General features: G+C 36.7%; 2 protein-coding genes and 1 pseudogene across 3 annotated transcripts; all 3 read left to right on the forward strand.

Annotated features, from left to right (window-relative positions):
* The first annotated feature begins 6,715 nt into the window (after positions 1 to 6,715).
* On the forward strand, positions 6,716 to 7,990 carry LOC147559779 (basic endochitinase CHB4-like). Its single transcript, XM_086661729.1, has 2 exons — positions 6,716 to 7,277; positions 7,406 to 7,990. Exons 1-2 carry the CDS (start codon positions 6,815 to 6,817, stop codon positions 7,813 to 7,815), a joined length of 873 nt encoding a protein of 290 aa, XP_086517855.1. The 5' UTR covers positions 6,716 to 6,814; the 3' UTR covers positions 7,816 to 7,990.
* A 5,518-nt stretch (positions 7,991 to 13,508) lies between these two features.
* LOC147559780 (chitinase 5-like) lies at positions 13,509 to 15,034 on the forward strand. The gene is made up of 2 exons (XM_086661731.1): positions 13,509 to 13,841; positions 14,448 to 15,034. Exons 1-2 carry the CDS (start codon positions 13,571 to 13,573, stop codon positions 14,834 to 14,836), a joined length of 660 nt encoding a protein of 219 aa, XP_086517857.1. The 5' UTR covers positions 13,509 to 13,570; the 3' UTR covers positions 14,837 to 15,034.
* Positions 15,035 to 25,277: 10,243 nt separating this feature from the next.
* LOC147559781 (basic endochitinase CHB4-like) lies at positions 25,278 to 26,157 on the forward strand (annotated as a pseudogene). The gene is made up of 2 exons (XR_015234664.1): positions 25,278 to 25,620; positions 25,748 to 26,157. The product of XR_015234664.1 is annotated as a basic endochitinase CHB4-like (transcript).
* Positions 26,158 to 26,834: the final 677 nt, after the last annotated feature.

Consider the following 26,834-nt stretch of genomic DNA (forward strand, 5'->3'; position numbering starts at 1 on the left):
TCTGTAGTGATTAAATGTTTAGTATTAGTGATGAAACTTGGTTATCTATGTTAACCGTACCGGATTGTCTACTATATTATTAGTGACGAATTTCGTTATCTATGTTAATCTTAAAAAGTATTTTAAGAAAAGTAAATACCATCATATTTAATATTTTCTAGCAATACCACCGTTTTAAAAGCGTAACCTACATGATTAAAAGTTATCGCATTTACATGCGAGAAGTGATGCATGGGAATGATCACAAAGTTTAAGCTTGCTTCTGTATACAGATAGTGACCCCTTTTGTAATTGCAGTCTTGCACTTCTAAAATAGAGATGCTGGTGTGGGGGTTTTAGCAACGGGATATGCCTCCAACCTTACCTACTAGACCACCTTCCATATAGTCGTATGAGAAGTGTACATGCGCAGAAGGTTGAGAATTGTACATGTAAAAACGAGTAAGAGGGTCCGTGTACAAACATGTTACTAATGTGAATATGTAGCATGGACCCTATTTGATTTACTCTTTTTTTTTTTTGTAAATTTCGTTTGCCTGGTTCTCGTGAGAAAATGCATTACACTAACGTAGATAATAAACCAATTTTGGTCAATATAGAAATATGTCTTTCGTTTTAGTTCTTCCCCAAATTTAGTTGCCAAGATGAATTTAGGGTGTAAGAAAGTCTATGACGAGTCTCAGTTGAAAGTCATGGATATATGTTCACTTTTGTTTTTATGCGAATATTTATCTTTTTTAGCTTTGTAAGTTGCTACATTAGATACTTTTATTTTTGTTGAATTACATTAGATACTTCTTTAAACCAGAAAAGCAACATCAGACAATTTTTTTGTCCAAAAAATAATTATTGCCGACGACATAGTTCAGACAGTTCAATATAGTTGGTAACGTTAATTATTGGCAGAAACAAAAAATTTCCCGCCAGTAGTGAAATCTAGGGCTGACAGAGGGAAACCGTCAGAAATAGTATTTCCAACGTCTTTCTCGCTGACTCTCTTCACCGTGGGAGTAACTATTTCCGTCAGTTTTCTACCTTTCTGTAGTGAGCTTTTAGTATATGACCTCGAGTGTCTTCTTATTAGTGAAGTGAGAAACTTGCAGTTTTTTCCGAAATAAAATCCAAAGTGCACGCAGAAAAAAAAAAGAGAATTATGTATATACATATATATAATACTTTTTTTTCGAGATCTTTAAAGTTGGAGATGACCAATATTTTATTATTAGTGAAGTGAGAAACACGGATTGAATGAAGAAATACCTATCTTTCTCATGACCAGAAAATTACCAACATGCTAGTGATGGTTTAAATTCAATCCTTCCACCATTAAGAGTGATCCATATTGGGTTGGTGATGACTCAAAGTTAAGAAAACTACCATCTAACCCTAATTATTATTAGGCCGTATATGGCATTCACTTGTGATAGATCAGTTTAAGTGGTTTAGTGAAAACCATTTTATAGGATAAGATTCCACTCACAAGCTATTCATCGTAACAAAACTTACAAGATCAACACTATCAGAGATAGCAATGGAGAGTGGAAAGAAGATATTAAGGAGATTCAGGACATCTTTACTTCGCACCTCCTGAACATTAGCACCACTATCAACCCTAGAGAGGACCCTGATTCTCTGAGTCTTTTCTCCCCTACCATCACCCATAACCAGAATCTCAACCTAGTAGACATTCCAACTAAAGAAGAGATAGACTGGGCCATTAATATATAGTCTTAAAAAAGAAGCAGCCCCTGGCCCAGATGGATACCCTCCTTTTTTCTTTCAGTCGAACTGGGAAACCATTAATGCCGATATATATGGTCTAGTTAAGAATTTCTTCACCACTGCTCACCTCCCACCCGAAATAAACCATACCCACATTTGCCTTATACCAAAACGACTACCCCCAAGCCCCGGCTGACTTCAGACCCATCAGCCTGCTAAATACTACTTACAAGATTATCACAAAGCTGTTGGCCGAGAGATTCAAGAATACTCTTAACCCCATCATCTCCCCTTACCAGGCGGCTTATGTCCCGGGCAGACAAATTACTGACAACATCATCATGAGACAGGAAATCATCCACTCGTTCATGAAAATGAAAGGAGCTGTAGGTTGCTTTGGCCTAAAGTTAGATATGTCCAAAGCGTTTGATAGAATAGAATGGAAATATCTCATTGATATCATGAGAAAGTTAGGTTATGCGGAGCACTGGATTAATATGATTCACACCTGTATCGCGACCTCTTCGATGACAGTGCTTATCAATGGTAAACCTGACAACACCTTTTGCCCGACCCGAGGGATTAGACAAGGAGACCCGCTATCGCCTTTCCTCTTCACGTTAGCGATGGAAGAACTCAGCCGTAAACTGATGTCTAATACTAGTCAAGACAGGTTCTTGGGCTTCCCCACTAATCACTTAGACCTTGATATTTCTCACCTCCTCTTTGCTGATGACTGCATCATCTTTGGTAGAAACACTATCGATAACATCCACAATCTAAAGAAGATTCTACAGGACTTCAGCGAATCCTCGGGGCAAATGATTAACTATGTCAAATCTAACATTTTTTACTCCAAGAACTCGCACCCGAAGTTCAAACGCCTGATTATGAGAGCACTTAAAGTGAAATATGCTTCCACGTCAGAGAAATACCTGGGCTCACAGCTATTCATAGGAGCTCAGAAGACTAAAGTGTTTAAAGACATACTAGATCAAATCAAGAATAAACTCAATAAATGGAATCATTGTTACTTATCCCAAGCTGGTCGCACGGTGGTCATCTCGGCCATAGCTGCAGCCGTACCCCGATATCAGATGCAATGCTTTGCAATTCCCAAAGGAATTAGCAAAAACATCAAGTCCGCTCAGCGGAACTTCTGGTGGGGTAAGTCAAAAGGTATATGTACCAAAGCGTGGTCTTATATCTGCTTACCGAAGACCATGGGAGGTCTAGGTATCCATCTTCTAGAACTTGACAACACAGCTTTACTCACGAAAATGGCCTGGAGATTCAAGACTAATCCAGACGCAATATGGGCTAAATTCATCAAAGACAAATACTTCCCCAACTCTGATATCCCGAGTCCTGCTAAAGCCCATCACTCTTGGATCTGGAAAAACATCATGAAGCACTACAACTTAATTGAAGATCTCTCAGTATGGGAAGTACAATCGGGAAAGGATATTAATGAAGGGATTTAAACCCTTATACTAGTGTTTATAGCGGATAACGACATCTAATGTCTAACACTAGTATCCCCAAGATCATCATGCAAAACTAGTAATTAAACTAATGGAGATAGTAGATTACCTTAATCGCTTTTCCCTCGAACTAGTTGAATTGATTAAAGAAGACCAAGAGCTTCAAACGTAGCTCCTCTACTTGGGACACCGAATAGTGTATTTAATCTCCCTCCTTGAAAGCTCGCTAGCACTCCAATGGTGGTTTGATAATAAAAAGACCTTCTTCTTGCTTGACTAGAAGATAGCTTGGGAATTAGCTCACTTTCTCCTCTCTACTTGATGTGGTAGAGTAAGAAAGCTTAGAGAGAAATTCCACACCTTATTCTCTGTCCTAAGAGTGTTTATATAGAACCCTAATAAGAATCCACCTCCTTTTAGGTTTCCTAAAACACCCTTTAGAATAAGATTTAGGGAAATAGTCAAAAATAGCAACTAGTTGATATTTTCTCAATTCCCTAAGGAGATGACGTCCAAACCCAGCCAAAATTGGCATATTTAATGTTAATAACATAAGGAAACGTCCCTCCAAAAATCAGCCCAATCCGAGCCCTAAAAGTGTCCGAATCGGCCTAGGCCCAAAACCCTTATTTCGGGCCTTTTTGCTATCTTTTGCCCAAATTCTATTTAGGCCTGTGAGATATGTTTATGGGACATTCCCAATGTTATATCACACTCCCACTAGTCATATCATCCGATTAAATACCCATTCTTATGTGTAACCCGATGTAGGATCCGATCGAAGTTAGCCGCGAATTACTTCGTAATTCGACGATCGTAGTTGGTTTCTAGCTAAACGCTACGACCCCTAAATCAATCGGACTTGATGATCTTCTTCATCAATTGTCCTAGCCGACATATTGCTCGCATTGCCATCTTGGTCGAAGGACATCTCCTTCAACTCCTTCAATTAATATATGGGAAGATAATTGGATCCCTGAAACGGACAGAACTTTGGTGAACAACAATAACTCCACTTGAACCAAAGTATCTCAACTCATAACGAACAATAAATGAGATATTGATACTCTCTACCAACACCCAAAACCTCATCATGGCAGTGAATACAAAAGGCAAGGACCAACTCAAATGGAAACTTTCTAAATCCGGAAAATTTACGGTTGCTTCGATGTACCAACACTGAAGTATCAGTAATATTACCCAGAACTTCAACTCTAGGAATTGGAAGTTCATATGGTCTCTCCCTGTTGTTCCCCGTATCAAAATCTTCATCTGGAAGATTTGCAATAAAGCTCTCCCGGTCAGAGAAAGAATAGGCAAATATATTGACAATAATACGAATTGCCCTAACTGCACTGCTAACGAATCTATTGAACATGCCCTCTTACACTGTGCAATAGCGAAACACATATGGTTCTACTATAACATCATCTCTGAGAACATCTATTCCATTGAGGAATGGATCTTCTCTTGGGAAGAAAAACCAGATCTATGTTATACCGTCGAAAATATACACTTTTCTCCCATCCTTTGGATCTTATGGAAAATGCGATGCAATCACTGCTTTCAACATGAAATCAACGATCTTCCGAAAATCATCAAAATGATAGAAAATTTCCCGAAAATAAACAAAAAACCAGTGACAAAAAAACAAAAATCTCTAGATAAATGGCATCCGCCGGCCAATGAATTTATTAAGATAAATGTTGATGCTTCCTTTTTAAATTTAACATCCAATGTGGGAATCATTATGATAGCTCATGATGTTGATGCAAAATTCATAGAAGCGCAGGTCCAATCTACTAGAGCCAGAAACAACGAAGAATGTGAAGCCATGACGATCCTCTTAGGATTGCAATGGGCAAAAGCTAAGAATCACAAATCAATAATCATAGAAAGCGACAATATCAACCTTATCAAACAATATCTCCGCAACAAACACCATTTTATTCACTGGCAATCCTTGATTCACATCAGTAAAATCAGAGAAAGCAGAAAAGACTTCGAAGCGGTTCAATTTCAATACACAAGAAGAGAATTAACTCGAACGCAGACAAATTAGCTAGATGGGCAAGGAAGCGCAATAAAAGCAAAAGGTGGAATAATATCCCTTGTATTTTAGTTGATATGTACTGTAATAACGCTTTGATCCATTAATGCTACGGTATTTCAACAAAAAAAAAAATTAAGACTTTTTTTTTGACATAGACTCAAAAAATCATTAGAATTATTGGAAGGCATGGATACATCATGAACAAGTAATATGAAGATATATCAAGATTTATAAATTGAATAACAACTACAACAGTTTGTGCTCTCAACAAAAAAAAAACTACAACAGTTTGATTTAAGAAAAACTTGAGCCCTTAAATATCCAAAGGAATCTTAAAGTCTATCTCATATGTCTTTACTCCAAAATAAATTACATAAGATAAGCCCAAAGAAGTAACCGTTCCCACTAAAAATCAAGACTTCGTAGATTAAGAGGGATGGTGGACCCAATTTTTGGTGCAGTGGTTGGACACCCCTCTTAAGCCCATGAGGTCGTGGGATCGAGTCTCGATAGAAGTACTTTGCTATCAAGATTTATCCCCTGTAATTTAGGCTATAAATAAAGTAAATAGTGTCATAAATTTGTCGGGCGTTAGGCCTCTTTCATGTTGTTGGACTTTAGGTCTCTTTCATGTTGTTGGGTTTTAGGCCTCTTTCATTCATGGTTTAAGTCAGACGGTTATCGTGCTCATCACATTTTCATGATGCATCAACGCCTTGTAACAACTAACGTAGATCGCCGTCGAATTCTCACAAAAAGAAACAAAAAAAAAAGAGGGATGGTGGACCATTTAGACACATTGTACATAATGTTCAAATACATGCATCTTTTTAGTGGGCTATCTACTCCATACTGCCGAAAACTTAGTCCACTTTTAAAGGTGGGCATTAAGAAATTGAGGGAATGGGTCATTGACTGGTCAGAGAGGAATTATTGACTAAGTTTTGTAACGGTTCATTTACCTTTAAAAACACAAGTTGTTATAACAATCTACTTTATATTATTAAATACGTAATAGTTAAAGAATTTATATAGTAATATAAAAGAGTTAGTCCACCGATTGGATTGAAATAAAAAAATTAATATATCGAGTAATTATTCACCATGACAATATTTTCTTTAATTTTTGAAATTGTAACTATGCAATATTATTAGTTCAACAAAAAAAAACTATGCAATATTATTAGTGACAGTTGCAATTCTATGAAATAAAAAATTATTTTAATTCAATGTTACAATTTATGGAAAGAAATCATTTTTTTAGTATTATTTTGACCAATGAAAAAGTCGACATAATATATCGAAGGCAAAATATCACAACAATAGTCATCTTCACATTATAATAGAAGAGCATCAAATTGTTTCACAACTATTTTATAATTTTTCAACCATTTAATTGGTCATATATACTGATACAAAAATATGTACAAACACCCCATATGGGGGTGTATTTATCAGGACAGGAAGATAGACTAACAACACAAAATTCAACTCTATATTTGATTGATCTTGACTTTAAGCCTTCAAGATATGAAAAACTATTGCTCAACTCATAATGTTTAAAATCTATAAAAAGCTCTCAAACTTCTCAAAGATTTCACATCAATACATTTTCTCATATTTTCCCAACCAAAAAATGGTGTCCCCTAACTTTGTGAAATTTATTACAATAGGAATTTTGTTGGGAGTTCTTTTTGAGTCAGTTGTAGGTCAGAATTGTGGTTGCGCACCGAACTTATGTTGCAGTAAGTTCGGCTACTGCGGTAGCACAGACCCTTATTGCGGTGACGGATGTCAACAAGGTCCTTGCAAGAGTAGTGGTGGTGGAGGTACCTCCGTTGCAAGTATTGTAACACCAAATTTCTTTGACGGGATAAAAAATCAGGCTGGTAATGGTTGTGCAGGGAAGAATTTTTACTCACGTAACGCATTTCTCGAAGCTGTTAAATCATACCCTGGTTTTGGTGGAAAACAAGAAATTGCCGCTTTCTTTGCACATGTGACACACGAAACTGGACGTAAGCTTTATTTTTAGTTTTTTTTGGTATTGTTACATATGCGAATTATTAGAATAAATTCGGTAACTTTGCTTTAAGATTGACTTGCAAAGAACAAATTGCCTAAATATTGGGTTCCGATTTTACAGATTTTTGCTACATTGAAGAAATTGATGGACCGAAAAAGAATTATTGTGATAGCACAAATAGGCAATATCCATGTGTTCCTGGTAAGGGTTACTATGGTAGAGGACCGTTGCAATTGTCATGGAATTATAACTACGGTGCAGCTGGTCAAAGTATTGGATTTAACGGTTTAAACTCTCCTGAAACCGTTGCTAATAATCCGATTATTTCCTTCAAATCCGCGTTGTGGTTTTGGATGAATAATGTCCATTCGATCATCACTTCCAATAAAGGGTTTGGTCCAACTATTCGGGCGATCAATGGTATGGAATGCAATGGTGGAAACTCTGCAGCAGTTCAAGCTAGGGTGAATTACTACAGAAGTTACTGTAATCAACTTGGAATTGCACCAGGAGATAACCTTTCTTGCTAAAAATTCCATAAATATGCCCTAGTATGGTCCAGTTATATGCTCCACTTTGTAACAGTTCTATAATAAGACAACACTTGTTTGGCGCAACGGTTAAAGTTGCGACGGCTTGTCCCGGCAATAATGGGTTCTGTTTTTTGCAAAAATAAATAAATAAATGAAAATTATAGTTATGATATGTTCCGTGGGAATTCATTGCTCAGGCGAAGTGTATATTTTTGTTTAGAAAAAGGCCATATCGTTATAAAATTTTGGTATTGACTAAATCACGCTAAAAGAGCATGTGATTTGATAAGTCAAACTTCAGTAACCATATAAGACCAAGCCGACTAGAATAGTGAGATGGTTGTACAAGATGCTTGTCTATAGAGACATGTTGAAAGGAAAAAAAGAAAAACACTACGAGACATACACGTAAAAACCACTTAAAACTAGAATATAACATGAAATAGAGTAAAGTATGTATACATAGCTTTTGTCATCTTCATTTGTGCCAAAATTTTCAACTACGAATACTTCAATTTCAAATGTAGCAACTTTTGTGTCTGAAAAATTTGATGGATTGAATTATTTGATCGGGAAAGGTCATTTTGAAACCTTTTTGATTAGTACTGACTTTTTTGGTTATGTTGATGGTTCGATTTCTTTTCCTTCTAATACAATGATCGAAGTGTCTAACCATACCTTTATTCAATAGAGAAAAGTAGATAGTTTCGTCAAATCATCAATGAAAGCGACATTTACCATATCAATTTGAGCAGATTGTGTATTCGGATTACCTACATCAAGAGATATCTGAAAATTCCTTGTAATGATTTATGTTGAAGAATATGAGGCTAAGATTTCGTCTCTTTGTGAACAACTTCAAGGTATTAAGAGAGGAAATTCTTTAGTAACCGAGTATCTTCGAAGGATTCAGGTATTAACCGACTACTTAATTGTCGTTAAAGAAAACTCTATGATAAGCAATTAAATCGAATTGTTTTGAAAGGATCGCGAAAACATTATCGTCTTTTTATTATTAAAAGCTATAACAGAGAAGCAACGATCTACTTTGCTAAGCTAAGACCAAGAGTTATTCATCATGAGTATATTGAGTAGTGGCTAAATTCTCAAAATCTATAAGATGTAAACATGACCTATTTTGTAAGAAAAATTTAGTCAAAACCTCGATATGCACCAAAAACAAGCTCAATCCTATCCACAACAAAGAAATTACATCCTCAAGAACAACAAAAAGCACAAAATCATTAACATCTTGTTTTTGGATGACTACAACAGGTACTCATGGATATATTCCTTGAAACTAAAATCAGATATCCCAAAATTCTTCAAGATCTTAAAGTCAACTCATGAAAATTTGCCTTCTACTACTATTAAATACTTATAAAGTGATGTTATCAAAATGTACTTCAAAGCATTTTAGATTTTTTTTTGTTGAAAGCCAAAGCATTTTAGATTAATGTGGTACTTTGTTTAAAAGCTCTTGTCCATATTCTCCTCAACACAATGGTCAAGCGGAAAGAAGAAACGTGTAGATCATTGAAGTAGGTAACTCTCTCATGTTTCAATCTAATATGCCAAGGGTGTGATGCTTTCTCTACTCCAGTTTTAACTATAAATGGACTACACACTAAATTACTTCAGAGTCAATCTCAATGTGAAGTTCTTTCCGAAAAAGAACATGATTATTTTCTTCTGAAAATAATTGGGTGCATGTCTTTGTTATTCTCATTTCCGAGCAACCAGACCTGATCATGATAAACGAAGTCCAAAATCCTCAAAATGTATTTTTTAGGCTATAACTCTTCTTATAAGGGTTATAAGTATCTAGACTTTCACCAACAGAAGGTATACATATCTAAAAATGTTCTCTTTAAAGAATTTGTGTTTCTTTTCAATTAATGAAACAATTGCATCTACTTCATCTGCCTTTGATACATCACAAGTAGTTGTGTCCTGTCAACAGTTGCCCAAGTGGTTCCAAGGTGTTGACATAAACTCCAGAAAGTCCTGGAGGTCTCAGGTTCGAATCCCAGAGAAGGTGGAATCTTTAGTTATTTAATTTGGGATTAGTAAGGTATAAATAATGTAGTTGGGCTTTTGGCCATTATCTTGTTGGGCTATAGGCATTATTAAACCTAAGTACATTTATGGTGTGTTTGGATGGCGGGATCATGAATCCGCGGATTCACGAGTCCTTCGGATTCATGATTCCACGGATTCATGAATCCAAGTAACATTTTTTGGTTTTTTTGGCAACTAATAGGAATCCTATGATTTATTATTATTTGAGTATTTTCAAACGCTTCTTTAAAAAAATATTGAATCAACCTTGTTTTCGAAACTCGTTTTTTCAAATATCGTTTCATTCGAGAACTCTCTGTTTTCTTCGTAAATTTTTTTCGAGAACCATTTTTTTAAGGGTTATTTTCCTAATGGCCCCCAACTTTGTGACCAGCTTCCCGCCTGACCCCCTACTTTACGAAAAATTCCCATATGGCCCCCTTCCGTTATAACACCGTCACTCTCTCTCCTCCATCATGTTTTCTCTCTCTGCCAAGTCACGCCACATCATCTTTTACGCCACCTCATCATCTTCTCCGGCTGGGTCGCCGGCCGGCCAAATTTCCGGTCGGCGACCTTCAATTTTTTTTTCTCTCTCTCTCTAAATTTTTTTTTTTGTTTTATTAAACCTAAGTACATTCTACATCATTGTGTTGGTCACTTTAGTATGGTCGGTGTCTCGGGGAATTAAAAACAATCTAGGGAAAAAGGTGAGAAGCTGCCGGTCTTTATCTGCCCAGTTGTTTGAGGGGGCATGTTAGAGAAAAGAGTGTCAATGAAGTGTAAACGAATTAGAGCACAAGTAAATGTTCGGTGCCTTTAAGAAAGTGAAACATGTGCCTATATAGTTTTTGTAACTTGTCACTTGATGATGATTTACTGAAATGAAATGAATCACATTTCTTGAGAAAGTCTAGTTTTATTACTCACACTCGTAACATTTATTACTTACTCTACTATTTGCTATTGCATGAACCACAAACCTCTAGATGGTTTTTTTGGTATGCTATTGGGATAAAATCTCACTGTTGGTGTCGATTTATCTGTGATTGAGATATGTTATATACATACTAATACTATATTGTACGTCTAAATTTCTATCAATTAATCTTGGTTTATTTGGCTTTACTTTTCGGTCACATTAGTTGTTGGAATATGACCTGCTACGCTTCTACCTCACGGTTACTTCGTTCCAAATTAAGTATAGGAGAAAGAATGAGGGACTAATAATATTGTGGGTACCCAACGGACAGAGTACAATCGATTGAGTCAAACTATACAGACTCTTTTCTTGGAAAAATATTGTGGGTGTATCCACTTTTTTTGTGTCCTCAAAACCTCGTCATCCCAAATAATTACTGGCCGGAGTGCTGTCGGGGTTGGTGACCTATCGGTGTCCTGTGGCCCTCGATGTGGCCCCCTCGACAGGATAAGATTTTCATTTTCCTCCACCCCATCCATTGACTACACATTTGCAAGTCTTCTACTGATCTTTTGATAGGACATACCTCCCATTGAAGTCTTAACATTGCTTGCCACAGTTTAATTAACCCCCTTTCGTTTTCTATCTTTTTTTATTTGTGTAGCTAATCATTTGTCTAATTAGTTCTGTTCGAAACAAAATTATTCTAAAGACAGTTATAAATTCTAAAAGCTATAAAATTATTCTAAAAACTACTATTTGTATCCTAATAACACAAAATCAGTAAATGGTAGATTTCTATCAGTGGATTTTATTCGTGCGACTCTTTAATTTTCTAAACAGATGTGCTATGATATTGTTGTATAGTTTTCCGGCGTCCAACTCTTAATATGTCTCATTGGATAAAGTCTTCCCACAACAAAATAGAAAGATAAAGTCTTCCCACATAAACTACTACTGGCATAGGATTCTTCCCATTCAAATGCATCTTCTTAATGGTCAACATGCAGTTACTGCCAAAACTTAATCCACGGACATGTTTGGGAAGGCAAGAAGAAATGGAGGTAGAATATTGGCCAAAATACTGCCGGCTTAAAGTCCGACGAATTAAATGACAAAAGTTTGACAAAATGAAATGACCTAAATTCTAAATAAACTACTTTATTCATACCCAAGTTCAATATTCCCGGATTTGTACTTTCATGGAGTCGAACCTGAGACCACTCCATTGCAGAGTATATGCACTTACCAACTAGGTTACTAGTTGTTGGCAAAATATTAGCGTGTTAGGAACGATATAAAGTTAAAACAAAACTGTGAATGAAGTTGCTGCAAACTTCCATTAACACTTCTCTGCTCATAAAACAAGTGGTTATAAAAATCTCAGCTGTTGTAGAAATAGAGTTCTACCTGGATGTGAAACGGAGTGTGGTGCTCCTAATGAGGTCTTAACAACATGGGGTTCAAAAATGTCAAAACGCGCAGTATCACTAGTAGTCCTGAATGTGGGTCCGCATTATCCTTTTTTTGTTGAATGGTCCGCATTATCCCATAACATCACTTTTATTACTAATATTAAGCTTTAATTTTACAAGATAACAATTCTCATTAATCTTGTTCTGACATAGACTACGAGAGTTATTACAGGGCATTGATACATCATGGTAAGATAATAAAAAGATACATCAATATTTAAGAATTGAATAAGCACTGTGACACCCCGATTTAAGATATCTTGAGCCCTTAAAGGCCATCATATGGGGCCTCAAACCTATCTAATCTACCTTTAGGTTATTTATTCCTAAGTTCAATAAATCCTGTATTCAAATTTGGAACCTCCCGATTCGCGGAGTGGGTGTCCAACCACTACACCAATTAGTTTTGGACATTGAATTGAAAATTAAACAATTAAAAAATTCATTTCTAAATTGCATGTGGATGTCTCACTTGATAACCAAAATGTTTGTTCACATGAAAAATTTATATGTATAGAGAGATGTTATGTGCTTAGAAAATACTTTCTTCAATTTACAAAATGTTGTGATTGTTTTGTTAGAATGACAAGAGTCATTTATTACATGAAACTGATACATCTTGAATATACAACATGAAGATTGGATGCGAGTATACACCAAATGTTCACAGATTGGTCATGAAAAACATCTAACTACTACATATATAAATTGTTTAGAGACTTTCTCGACCACATATTTAACAGTTAACACCATAAATTAGATACATAAACTAAGATTCTACGAAAAGACTACTAAGGTAAACGACCTTCAAGAATCCAACCCATTACCTCTTGATTCTAGGGTAAAAATTTATAGGGAATTCCGACTAAACTCCACTTTTCAATCATAGAAATCGAACAAGTTCTGCTAATGCAATAAATTAGTGTTTTCCATCACAACAGTGGGAAAGATATAGCTTTTCTGTTTTACTTCATTATCTTTAATATACTCGTGACTCTTCTATTTCTTTAGGATTTCTTTTACATAAACTACAAAGATTGTTACAACACGTTGATATATCACGGAAATATATTTGAGATACCCACGGCCCACCCACGTGTCACGGGGTGTACTATCATCAAACAGTTGACTCTAGATCTGCCCCATCTTGACTCCAAGTCTTCAAGGACCACAAAAATGAAAAACTATTATCAGATCCACCCACAAGCTAAAGTTTATAAATACCTCTTCAACTTCTCTAAAATTTCTCACCAAAACTTTATCTTCTCTTTTATAAACAGAAGAAGAGAAAGAAATGGTTTCTGTTAATTTCTTTGAACTTATTTCATTGGGAGTTCTGCTTGGACATCTTTTTGAGTCAGTTGTTGGTCAAGGTGTTGCCGATATTGTAACACCAGCATTTTTTGATGGATTAAAAAATGGTGGATGCCCCGGGCCCGGGAAGAATTTCTATACACGTGATGCATTTCTTGAAGCCGCCACAATGTACTCTGAATTTGGTGGAGGTAGAAACCGAAAGCATGAAATTGCTGCTTTCTTTGCAAATGTACAACACGAAACTGGACGTAAGTTATACTAAATTGCTTTATATTGGCGTTAAAATATATGACTCTTAGCACAATAGATTGGTGGCCAAGGACTTGATTTGTTGTAATACACATGCTCGATGTAAGAAATTACTCATGGCGAATCTTAACGTTGTCAAAACAAAACTTTGATGTGGACGAAAACAAGGATAAAGTGACTCCACTATTAATCCCACATAGAAGTGGAGATATTGTGTTGCAACCGGTCATTAAAGCACCAACTCTGATATCATGTTAAACGACCTAACTCCTCTATTAATCCCACAGTAACTGCTAGATTAAACAAGAACATGTTTAAAGCCTATTTACATAATTTATGCCCTAATAACCTCAAATTCAATAATTCAGAGATTCCACCTCCTCTGGAGATCGAACCCGGAACCTCCAGGTACCTTTGGAGTATATGTCAACACTTTAACCACTTGGACAACCAAGTGTTGACATTATATTTTATCTATAGCATATAAATTGCACAGGTAAAAGAACAAATATCATGCGGGACAAATATCTTATATTTCTGTATCATACAAGTAAAAACAATATTACCTTTTACTATTAACTTTAATTTTGGTTTGGTTTCCATAGAGTTTTGCTTCATTGAAGAACAACATCCTCCAATGCGTTATTGTAACGCTACTATCTATCCTTGTAATCCTGACAAGCAATACTACGGACGAGGACCGTTGCAATTATCATGGAATTATAACTACATTGAAGCAGGTCGAAGTAATGGTTTTGACGGTCTAAACAATCCAGAAATTGTAGCTAATCATCAGGTTACTTCCTTCAAAACTGCTTTGTGGTTTTGGATGAAGTATGTCCATGCCGTCTCAGATCAGGGTTTCGGTGCAACTATTCGTCAGATCAATGGTGGTGAATGCGGTAATAGAGACAGGCAGGAATCTCGAGTGAATTTCTATAGAAATATCTGTAGACAACTTAATATTCGAGTTTTAGATAACCTTTATTGTTAAGAAGTTTATAAATATGTATAAGATGCCCTAGTATGGCATGACCAAGTAGTATGCTCCACTTTGTAATAATTTGGTAGTAAGTCACACTTGTTCGTTCCGATGATCAAGGTTGTGACGCCTTATCTTGGTGATGATGTGTCGAGTTCTCCTGTCACAAATAAAATAAATGGATTGTAAGTTATTACACCATTTTTTTCACATGGTGACACGTGGCCTCATTCGCCGTACAACTTTTTCTTTTCGGAGAATGAATTTTATAAAATTTCTATATTATGAAAGTCATGAAGATAATAAAATTGTCTCTAATTAGTCCGTTGGTAAGTTTTGGTACCTTGATGAGCCTCCCTCCACCGCCAGACGGCTAGAAGCCAGTTTGGATTTTGCATAAACGGAAATTGATGAATTGGTTTAATTACTGGAGGCAACCTCCACCAAATATTAAATAACGAATCAAATTCGATATTTAGGGGTTCGATTGAAATAATAGTAATAATAATCATTTTAGACTTTGAAAAATTCAATTGAAGGAAACCATTGAAAGGGTTTAATGATGATGTTAGTTGAAAATAAATTTGATTATTGAACAAAAGGGTTTAATGAATATGCCCTTTAAGTTAAATTCCATTCCCACCTTAAAGAACCCATCCTGTAACCTTACTGGTCTTCCCTTTCTTTTGCGTTTAGTCATAGTGACAGTCAGGTAATAAGAATAACAACATGAGTGGCCTCAATCAACAAGGCTACACAACCCGCTTCTAGGGACTCCCATTTGAACAACATGTGAGAGAAACAAGAGTTTCTCTCTCACCTCATATGGTTAGTCACGTGGAGAGAAAAACAAGGATTTCTCTCACATGCGGTTCAAGTGGGAGTCCCTAGAGGCGGGCTGAGTATACTTTTTGGGCCTCAATTATTAGGCAATCATGTGTCATATTGATAGAGAAAGATATTCTCTATATTTAAATTAGGAGTTTCTATAATTCGGAAGATATTTTATAGTTATTTAGTATTAGGAGTTTCTATATTTTAGAGTTTCTATATTTTAGAGTTTCTAAGTAATTTAGGAGTTTCTATATTTTAAAGTTTCCAAGTAATTTAGGAGTTTCTATATTTCTATATTTCTAAATATTGAGTCCTAGTTAGAGTCTAATTTGTCTAGTTGTAGCCTATATATATGGCTGAGTTCATAGTAATTAGATATGAATATTGAAGTTATTAATAAAGTTTTATATTAGTATTACGTACGTTTATCTTTGGCTGACCTAGAGAAGAACTTGAAGGTTCTTATCAAATGGTATCCAGAACAAACGCTCCTATCATTCGCTTTCGCATTACTTTTATCTTCGTTAGAGAATCTCGTTTATGGTACAAACTCGAAAAGAAAAAAAAAGAATGGAGAAGCAATTAGGTGAATTGGCGGAAAAGATGACTGAGATGACGGTGAATCAATCATTATTGATTGAGAAGATTGGTCGAAAATAGAGAGATTATGCCTCAAAGAAGTGATCGTTTTAAAGGTGAAAGGTTATATTTCGCACGGTTTAACGGATCAGATGTGGAAGGATGAATTTTTCAAGCTGAACAATATTTTGAATTCTATGACACTGCACAAGACCAAAAGATTCAGTTTGCAATCAGTTACTTGGATGGGAAAGCATTACAACGGTATCGATGGGCTAAAAGAGGTAACTATTTCGTTCGTGGGAAGATTTTGTCGAAGCGGTTGTAGGTCGCTTCGGAAGAACGACGTATGAAGATGCAGGGGCTGCACTAGCAAAATCACGACAAACAGGGTCCATCTTTGAATATCAAGAAGAATTTGAGCGTCTCTCAAACATGGTTAATGGTTTACCAAATAGTTTTTTGATGAGTTGTTTCATGAGTGGATTGTGATGAGGTTAGATTGGAAACCAAATCCTTTAATCCAATAAACTTACATGAGGCAATGTCTATAGCTAGATTACAAGATGAAAAAGTCTCTTTGAGACACCAAAGTTATAAAAGTATTACAAGACCAAACCCCCTTATCAATGCAAAACCACTAAACTCAAGACCACCAATAATACCAAACAGGACTAAAAATGAAGCACCCGTAATTCGCCGACTCACATCAGCTGAGGCTGAAGAAAGAAGGAAACAACAATTATGTTACAATTGCGATGAGAAGTGGTATCGTGGACATCGATGTAAGACACAAACTTTATTCCTCATTGAGAAAGAAGAAGATAATGAGGACGCAAACATAACTGGAAGCGAGGGAGTTGATGAAGAGGTATACACACAAGAAGAACATGTCAAGATTTCTATGCATGCATTGGATGGCTCCCCTGCACCACAAACCATGAAGGTCCAAGGTGAAATTAAACGGGCTCAAGTTATTGTTTTAATTGATTCAGGTAGTACACATAATTTTATTGACGCTTCCATCCCGAAGAAGCTAGGTATTAAAACTGTACTTAACAACTCCTTTGAAGTTATGGTAGCAGACGGGTCAAGAATTACTTGTGAAGGGCAATGTGTTAGCCTAGAGTATAAGATTAATGAGTATGCTTTCACGGGAAATTTTTATATACTGAAACTTGGGGGTTGTGATATGGTATTGGGAGTAAGTTGGCTACAAACACTTGGGCCAATAACTTGGGATTTCAAGTACTTAACAATGAAATTCACTATAAAAGGTAAACAATTTAGTTTGGAAGGTGTAAGAGGAAGGAAAGTGAAGATCGCCACCAGCCATGCCATGCAACGACTCCTCAACCAAGGGTCATTGGGAGTTTTGTGTCAAATTTCAAGTGAAAACAACGATGAAGCTAATTCCAATATAGATACAGAAATTCAATCCTTGATTAGACAATTTGTTGTGGTATTTTCAGCACCAACAGGTTTGCCACCCATGAGAAGTCACGATCATCGCATTACTTTACATCCCAACAGTTCACCAATTAATGTTCGACCTTATAGGTATGCTTTTGGTCAAAAGAATGAGATTGGGAAAATAGTAAAAGAACTACTGCAATCTGGGTTAATTCGCCCGAGTACAAGTCCTTTCTCATCACCTGTATTATTAGTAAAGAAAAAAGATGATACGTGGCGCATGTGCATTGATTACAGAGCACTAAACAAAATTACGGTAAAGGATAAATTTCCTATACCTGTGACGCCCCAAGCCTCCAGGCAGTTAACGATATTGTCCCCCCTTTTTGCACCACACACGGGTAGAGGGTTTTGTTCTTGGCGAAGACTCCACGAGTCCCCCCAAAAGGCCTCGCCACTTACCAAGCTTGAGCGTACACCTATAGCCCAGGCTCCGGACACTCTCGTGAGCGATGAGGGACTATCACAATCCCCCACCCTCAGCGAAGAGCCGTCCTCGGCTCTGATACCACTTGTGACACCCCAAGCCTCCAGGCAGTTAACGATATTGTCCCCCCTTTTTTGCACCACACACGGGTAGAGGGTTTTGTTATTGCCGAAGACTCCACGAGTCCCCCCAAAAGGCCTCGCCATTTACCAAGCTTGAGCGTACACCTATAGCCCAGGCTCCGGACACTCTCGTGAGCGATGTGGGACTATCACAATACCGGTCATAGATGAATTATTAGATGAATTGCATGGGGCTTTGTATTTCTCAAAATTAGACTTAAGGTCCGGGTACCATCAGATCAGGATGCAACAAGAAGATGTACATAAAACTGCCTTTCAGACACATGATGGTCATTATGAGTTTCTTGTCATGCCTTTCGGATTGACCAATGCACCATCTACCTTTCAACATCTCATGAATGATGTCTTCAGAAGTCATCTACGTCAATTTGTGTTGGTTTTCTTTGATGATATATTGGTTTATAGCTCAGATTGGAATTTACACCTTGAACACCTTAGAGAAGTATTTCAGATACTAGAAAAACACCAATTCAAGGTCAAATTGAGTAAGTGTTCGTTTGGTACCAAGAGAGTTGAATATTTAGGGCATGTCATCACATCTAAGGGTGTAGAAGTGGATTCGGGCAAGATTCAAAGCATTATAGACTGGCCATTGTCGAAGTCATTAAAAGCATTACGAGGATTTTTAGGTTTAACTGGCTATTATCGAAAATTTGTGGCTTATTATGGTAAATTGGCTTTTCCGTTGACTAAACGTCTTAGGAAGGATAGTTTCAAATGGACCATGGAAGCAACTGAAGCCTTCAACAACTTGAAAACCGCTATGACGACTACCCCGGTATTAGCACTACCAAATTTTTGTAAGGAGTTTATAATTGAAAGTGATGCAAGTGGGGTTGGAATCGGGGCAGTTCTGATGCAAGAAGGTAGATCCATAGCGTATACTAGTAAGGTGATTGGGCCACGACACCTTGGATTATCTACGTATGAGAAAGAACTATTAGCAATGGTTCATGTCATCACTAAATGGCGACCTTACCTCATTGGGAGAAGGTTTATAGTGAAGGTTGATCAACAAAGTTTGAAGCATTTTTTGGAAGCTAAAACAGCCACCCCCAAGCAACAAAAATGGACTGCGAAATTATTGGGCTACGATTATATAATTCAGTACAAACCTGGTAGCCAAAATAAAGTAGCCGATGCATTATCTCGTAAGTATGAGTCGGGGGAATTATCGGGAATTACATATGTGAGTTGTGCTTGGATGGATGATCTAAAACTTGAGTTAAAAATATATCAGTGGATAGTAGATTTTATACAAAAGATAAACAAATCTTCTTTCAGTGAGAAGAATTTCACGGCAAAGGATGGATTAGTGTACTTCCGAGGAAACCAGTTATTGATAAGTCCAAAATCTAGATGGAAACAATTGTTATTGGTTGAGTTTCATTCATCACCGGCTGCAGGGCAACTGAAGACTATGAAGCGACTTTCAAAGTTGTTTTACTGGACGGGGATGCATCGAGATGTCAAAGAATATATTGCTAGTTGCGACAAGTGCCAAAAAAATAAATATAGCACCCTTTCTCCTGCAGGTCTTATACAACCCTTACCCATTCCTACAACCATATGGACTGATATATCTATGGACTTCATTGAAGGATTACCGAAGTCAAAAGGAAAATCAGTAATTTTGGTAGTGGTAGATCGTCTCACTAAGTACAGCCATTTCATGGCATTAAAACATCCATACACCGCAGCTACAGTTGCTCAAAAATTTCTGGAAACGGTGGTCAAATTGCATGGTTTTCCCCAATCTATAGTATCCGACAGAGATGCAGTATTTAGTAGCAAGTTGTGACAAGAATTGTTTCGTTTACAAGGCACTGCACTTAGGATGAGTTCAGCATACCACCCTCAAACCGATGGCCAATCGGAGGTGGTGAATCGTTGTTTAGAAATGTATTTGCGATGCTTTGTAGGAGATAAACCAAAAAGCTGGGCTGTGTAGCTACCATGGGCAGAGTATTGGTACAATACTTCGTATCATACATCGACAAAACTAACCCCTTTTGAGGCAGTATATGGTATATCACCTCCCGTATTAGCATCATATATTCCGGGTGAAGCACAAACTGCGACATTAGATGAAGCACTTATACGAAGGGGTCACATTCTTTCCAACCTCAAGAGTCATCTTCATACTGCCCAAAATAAGATGAAACAATATGCTGACAAGGGACGAAGGGATGTAGTATTTCAAATAGGAGAGTACGTGTATTTAAAGTTACAACCATATCGACAAAGTTCTACAGTAAGAAGGGTATCTCAGAAGTTATCTCCAAGGTACTATGGTCCATATAAAATATTGGAAATAATCGGTCTAGTAGCGTACCGCTTGGAGTTGCCAGAAGGAGCTAAAATTCATCCTGTCTTTCATGTTTCTGTGTTAAAGAAGGCACTTCTCCCCAATACTGCAGTTGATGATGAATTACCAAGTGTCGAAGATGAGGAAGACCCGGTGTTAACTATGATCGAGAACATCCTTGAGGACAAGGATGTTGTCAAGGGAGGAGGAATGATAGAGAAAGATATTCTCTATATTTAAATTAGGAGTTTCTATAATTCGGAAGATATTTTATAGTTATTTAGTATTAGGAGTTTCTATATTTTAGAGTTTCTAAGTAAGTTTCTATATTTTAGAGTTTCTAAGTAAGTTTCTATATTTTAGAGTTTCTAAGTAATTTAGGAGTTTCTATATTTTAAAGTTTCCAAGTAATTTAGGAGTTTCTATATTTCTATATTTCTAAATATTGAGTCCTAGTTAGAGTCTAATTTGTCTAGTTGTAGCCTATATATATGGCTGAGTTCATAGTAATTAGATATGAATATTGAAGTTATTAATAAAGTTTTATATTAGTATTACGTACGTTTATCTTTGGCTGGCCTAGAGAAGAACTTGAAGGTTCTTATCACATATCAGGTTGATGATTTGTTTTGTTATTTTCGTTCGTATGGAATAGAGAATTCTTGTGTTAGTATTTTTGGGAAAAGCTACATTTATTGAATCCTCATATCCTGACAACAATGAACTGATTATGTTCTTCCCTTCAACTCTGACTGAGGAAAGCCCAATTGATGGTAATTGCCCGTGATGTCCAACTGATGGAACTTTCTTTTTTGATAAGATAAGCGGAATAAAGGCCCGACTCAATTACAAAAACGTCAAAAAAACTAAAAAGAAATCAGAAATACAGTAACGCACTGGCCCAATGGCTATTACATTAGCCCAACCCTTTCCTAGATCCATGTTAACTATATGAGTCAACTCTTGCAGCAAGTGGCGGATTTACATAGGGGTGATGGTAGCCTATAGCCTCCCCTCAACCCTATGTAGACCATACTTAAGTAAGAAGGCTGGCTTGAGAAACTCGGGTTCACAGGCTGATCGAATGTATTATGCTTCCTGTAATATTCAAACATGTTATGTTGCTTTCATAAATTGGTATTGTGATAAGTTATAGTCTTGACCGACTCAAGTTTGAGTCCCATCTCCTCCAAAATTTTGTTTTTATTTCTTTTATACCTCATTACGATTCATTTTTTTAATGTAGCAGTTGAAACTTTTGTGCGTTTGTAAATCTTGTTTCAAGCATGATTCAAGTAACTTTATTTACTCAAAATGAGTTCATTAAATATTTGAACTTTAACAATTTTTTTATGCTAAAAGAAAGTTTATTAATGTTCAATTTTATCCATTTAGCTTAGTTTAGTTTCCATTATCGTCTATAATTTTGTTTCTTTTTTTGTTTCACATGAACGATAAGTCGACAAAGGCTATATCATCGTATGTGACTACATCTGACTACATCTACATTTACTAGAAATGAGCTCATATAAGTATGATTTAAATAAATTTGAAACCCCAAATCAAGAGTCTAAATTAACGATAAACATAATAATGATATATATGTTTGAAAATACTTTAGCGATAGTAGAGTCATAGAGTGTCATCACCAGATTAGGTTATTTCTTTTTCCTCACTTCCAATAAATGTTAGTTTATGGTGTATTGTAAGTTTAGTTAGAGATAATTTTAAAGAAAGTTGTTTACATAGATTAGAAATTAGTCAAATTTTTTTTAGACCTTTTTGATTTAGCCTCCCCTGATTTTGAATCCGCCACTGCTTGCGGTAAATTACGAACATCCAGAATCTTTTCTCCTATCCCCAACTTCATCTTGGATAGGTTGTCAGCCTTTTTCGTTTGCTTCTCTGTATATATGGGTCACTTGTATGATGTTAAACTTTTCCCGTAGTCTCTTCACCTTCATCCATAACTGTTTCGTTGTCTATGATAATATGTGTCCTAACCTAGTGAGTAAGGTGGTGATATTCATTGAGTCAATCCCAATGTCAAGGTAACGTATACCTAAACTGGTTGCCTATCGTAGTCCCTAATCCAATGAAAAAGTCGACATAATACATTGAAGACAAAATATCACAACAACAGACAGGGGCAGAACTACAACTAGACCAGAAGGGGACATGGCCCCCCTCGACCTAGCCGCAGTGGTCTTTAGGGTAAACTTGTAATCATGATTCTCAAAGATGTTAAAATAAAACGTTGGGAGTAACAAGTGAAATCTCTTGGCCTTTTTGGTGGGAATGCTAGGTCACAACTCAAGTGACAAGGGTTGGAATCCAGTTAGAAACATATAAATTTTTGATTTTGCATGTATTTTTTTATGCACTTTTAGAAAGGGTTAACAATTTTTTTTTTTTATTGAAAACCTCGTTTAATTTTAGATATCGCCCACTTCTTTCGAAGTTTGAGAAATAGAGCATTCATTCAAATGGATTGGACAACAAAAAAACTGTCTCTTTAAGTTTTGTCCCAAAATCTTATATTTACAAGACGATCTCAAGTGATGAAAATAAAATAAAATAAACCAAAATCGTAGTTTTTAGTCAATGATACTACTCTTATTTCACATTATATCTAAAAATCGTTATTTATAAATGGAGTATAAATATAAAATGTAAATAAATTGTCAAACAAAAACACCCGATTTTGTATTACATTGGCCCGATTCGTCCGTGACAATAGTCATCTTCACAATATAATAGAAGAGCATCAAATTGTTTCACAATTATTTTATAATTTTTCAACCCTATAATTGGTCATATACTGATATAAAAATATGTAGAGACACCCCATATGGGGGTTTATTTATCAGGACCGGAAGATAGACTAACAACACAAAATTCAACTCACTGTTTGATTGATCTTGACTTTAATCTTCAAGATATGAAAAATTATGGGTTATTTCCCTAATGGCCCCCAACTTTGTGACCAGCTTCCCGCCTGGCCCCCTACTTTACGAGAAATACCCATATGACCCCATTTTTCCGTTAACTTTAACTTTCCGTCACTCTCTCTCTCTTCCATCTCTTTTTCTCTCTCTGCCATGTCACGCCACATCATCTGTTACGCCACCTCATCACCTTCTCCGGCAGAGGTCGCCGGCCAGCTAAATTTCCGGCCGGCGACCTTCAAACTAAAAAAAATATATTTTTTTCTCTCTTCCTCTCTCTCTCTAAAATTGGTCTTCGCCGGAGTAATTTTAGAGAGAGAGAGGAAGAGAGAAATTTTTTTTTTTTAGTTTGAAGGTCGCTGGCCGGAAATTTGGTCGGGCGACGACCTCTGCCAGAGAAGGTGATGAGGTGGCGTAACAGATGATGTGGCGTGATATGGCAGAGAGAGAAAAAGAGATGGAGGAGAGAGAGTGACGGAAAGTTAAAGTTAACGGAAAAAGGAGGTCATATGGGTATTTCTCGTAAAGTAGGGAGTCAGGCGGGAAGCTGGTCACAAAGTTGGGGGCCATTAGGGAAATAACCCAAAAATTATTACTCAACCCATAAAGTTTAAAATCTATAAATAGCTCTCAAACTTCTCAAAGATTTCACATCAATACATTATCTCCTATTTTCCCAACCAAAAAATGGTGCGCCCTAACTTTGTTGAAAGTATCTTGAATATGAGATGATACCGAACCGATTTACGACCCGCCAACCCTCTTGCAAGGCAATCGAAATGGATATTGCGGTATCCGGGGGGAACTGCGAAATAGATATTGCGGTATCTGGTAAGAACTACGAACGTTGGTCTGGGTTATGACAGAAGGGCTGACACTTCTGGTTCGGTAGTTAGATTTTTAGATTCAGATTTTTCAGGGGATCTTGATAGGAAGAGATCGCTAACAGGCTATACATTCACACTCTGCGGGAGTGCCAGTAGTTGGAGCAGGTATCACTTTATCAAGGACGTGATTGAAGAAGGGAAGATCACGATGAAGAAGGTGTCTACGGAAGATAATCCAGCAAATATGTTGACCAAGTCAGTTACAACTTTCAAGTTTAAGCATTGCTTAGACTTGATTGAGATTTCCAAATGTTAAGCCCTGGCAAGGCTGGAGCGACGACGACTCAGAGGCGCTGAGCTATGATGGTGGCAGATTTAAGTCATGAGGAGCGTATTCAAGTCAAGGTGGAGAATTGTTGAAAGTGTCTTGAATATGGGTTGATATCGAACCCGATTTACGACCCGCCAAGCGGCATTTTGGACCCGTTAGCAGAACTGACTACTGAGACAGGGCTGGTATGCGAAACAGGGCTGTGAGGCAGAGCTGGACTCTGAGATAGAGCTGGAATGCTGAGCAGTACTTATGTCGGTTATTAGGTTAGCGTATCCATGTATATTTCGGATATAGAAAGAGATTTTGTAAGGCGGTGGGATTAGGGGTTTTATTGACTATATAAACTAAAATCCTAGAGATATCTGTGTTATTCTCACAAATCTCTTGTGTAACTTGTTTGCTTATCATAGTGGAAATCATCACGCCGTTGTCGCCGTGGAGTAAGTCTCACCAACCGAACCACGTAAATATCTGTGTTTGTTCTTGATTGTTCTTTATTTCTTATTGCTTTTCTTGGATTACTCGTTATCGATCACATTAAACTCCAATTGTCATAACAAACTTTGTGAAATTTATTACAATAGGAATTCTGTTGGGAGTTCTTTTTGAGTCAGTTGTAGGTCAGAATTGTGGTTGTGTACCCAACTTATGTTGCAGTAAGTACGGCTACTTCGGTAGCACGGACCCTTATTGCGGCGACGGATGCCAACAAGGTCTTTGCAAGAGTAGTGGTGGTGACGGCGGAGGTGGTTCCTCCGTTGCAGGTATTGTAACACCAAATTTCTTTGACGAGATAAAAAATCAGGCTGGTAATGTGCAGGGAAGAATTTTTACTCACTAACGCATTTCTTGAAGCTGTCCTGGTTTTGGTGGAAAACAAGAAATTGCCGCTTTCTTTGCACATGTGACACACGAAACTGGGCGTAAGCTTTACTTTTAGTTAATTGGTATTGTTACATATGCAAATTATTGGAATTAAATTCGGTAACTTTTCTTTAAGATTGAATTGAGAAGAAAAAATCGCCTAAATTCTGGATTTGGATTTTACAGATTTTTGCTATATCGAAGAAATTGATGGACCGAAGAAGAATTATTGTGATAGCTCAAATAGGCAATATCCATGTGTTCTGGGTAAGGGATACTATGGTAGAGGACCACTGCAATTGTCATGGAATTATAACTACGGTGCATCTGGTTAAAGTATTGGATTTAACAGTTTAAACTCTCCTGAAACCGTTGCTAATAATCCTATTATCTCCTTCAAATCCGCGTTGTGGTTTTGGATGAATAATGTCCATTCGATCATCACTTCCAATAAAGGGTTTGGTCCAACTATTCGGGCGATCAATGGTATGGAATGCAATGGTGGAAACTCTGCAGCAGTTCAAGCTAGGGTGAATTACTACAGAAGTTACTGTAATCAACTTGGAATCGCACCAGGAAATAACCTTTCTTGCTAAAATTCCATAATATGCTCCACTTTGTAACAGTTTTATAATAAGACAACACTTGTTTGTCGCAACAGTTAAAGTTGCGACGGCCCGCCTATAATGGGTTTAGTCTTTGCCAAAAAATAAATGAATGAAAATTATAGTTATGATATGTTCTGTGGAGATTCATTGCTCAGTCGAAGTGTATCTTTTTGTTTACAATAAAGCCATATTGTTATAAATTTTGGTACTGACTAAATCACACTTATTTTTGGTCTTATTGATTTAGTTAATCTAATTTGTTGTAAAGATAAAGCCTCCTGGTAGCTAAAAGAGACTGTGATTCGATAAGTCAAACTTGAGTAAGCATATAAGACCGAGCGGACTAGGATAGTGAGATGTTTGTACAAGATGCTTGTCTATAGAGATATGTTGAAAGGAAAAAATAAAACAGTACGAGACATATACGTACAAACCACATGAAATAGGGTAAAGTATGTTAAGATAGCTTTTGTCATCTTTGTTTGCGCCAAAATTTTCAACTACGAATACTTCAATCTCAGATGTAGCAAATTTTATGTCTGAAAAATTTGATGGATCGAATTATTCTATCTGGAAAGGTCAGTTTGAAACCATTTTGATTAGTACAAACTTTTTTCGTTATGTTGATGGTTCGATTTCAGTTCCTTCAAAAACAATAATCGAAG

Source organism: Eschscholzia californica, unplaced genomic scaffold, assembly GCF_041429995.1.
Source record: "Eschscholzia californica isolate CP2 unplaced genomic scaffold, dmEscCali1.0.p SCAF_2, whole genome shotgun sequence".
Lineage (NCBI taxonomy): Eukaryota > Viridiplantae > Streptophyta > Magnoliopsida > Ranunculales > Papaveraceae > Eschscholzia > Eschscholzia californica.

Excerpts from the sequence above, each read along its gene's own strand:
- LOC147559779 (XM_086661729.1), top strand. The coding sequence starts at position 6,815 with ATGTTTAAAATCTATAAAAAGCTCTCAAACTTCTCAAAGATTTCACAT. Across the intron at positions 7,278-7,405 it reads TGTGACACACGAAACTGGAC|ATTTTTGCTACATTGAAGAA; the intron begins GTAAGCTTTATT and ends CCGATTTTACAG.
- LOC147559780 (XM_086661731.1), top strand. The coding sequence starts at position 13,571 with ATGGTTTCTGTTAATTTCTTTGAACTTATTTCATTGGGAGTTCTGCTT. Across the intron at positions 13,842-14,447 it reads TGTACAACACGAAACTGGAC|AGTTTTGCTTCATTGAAGAA; the intron begins GTAAGTTATACT and ends TGGTTTCCATAG.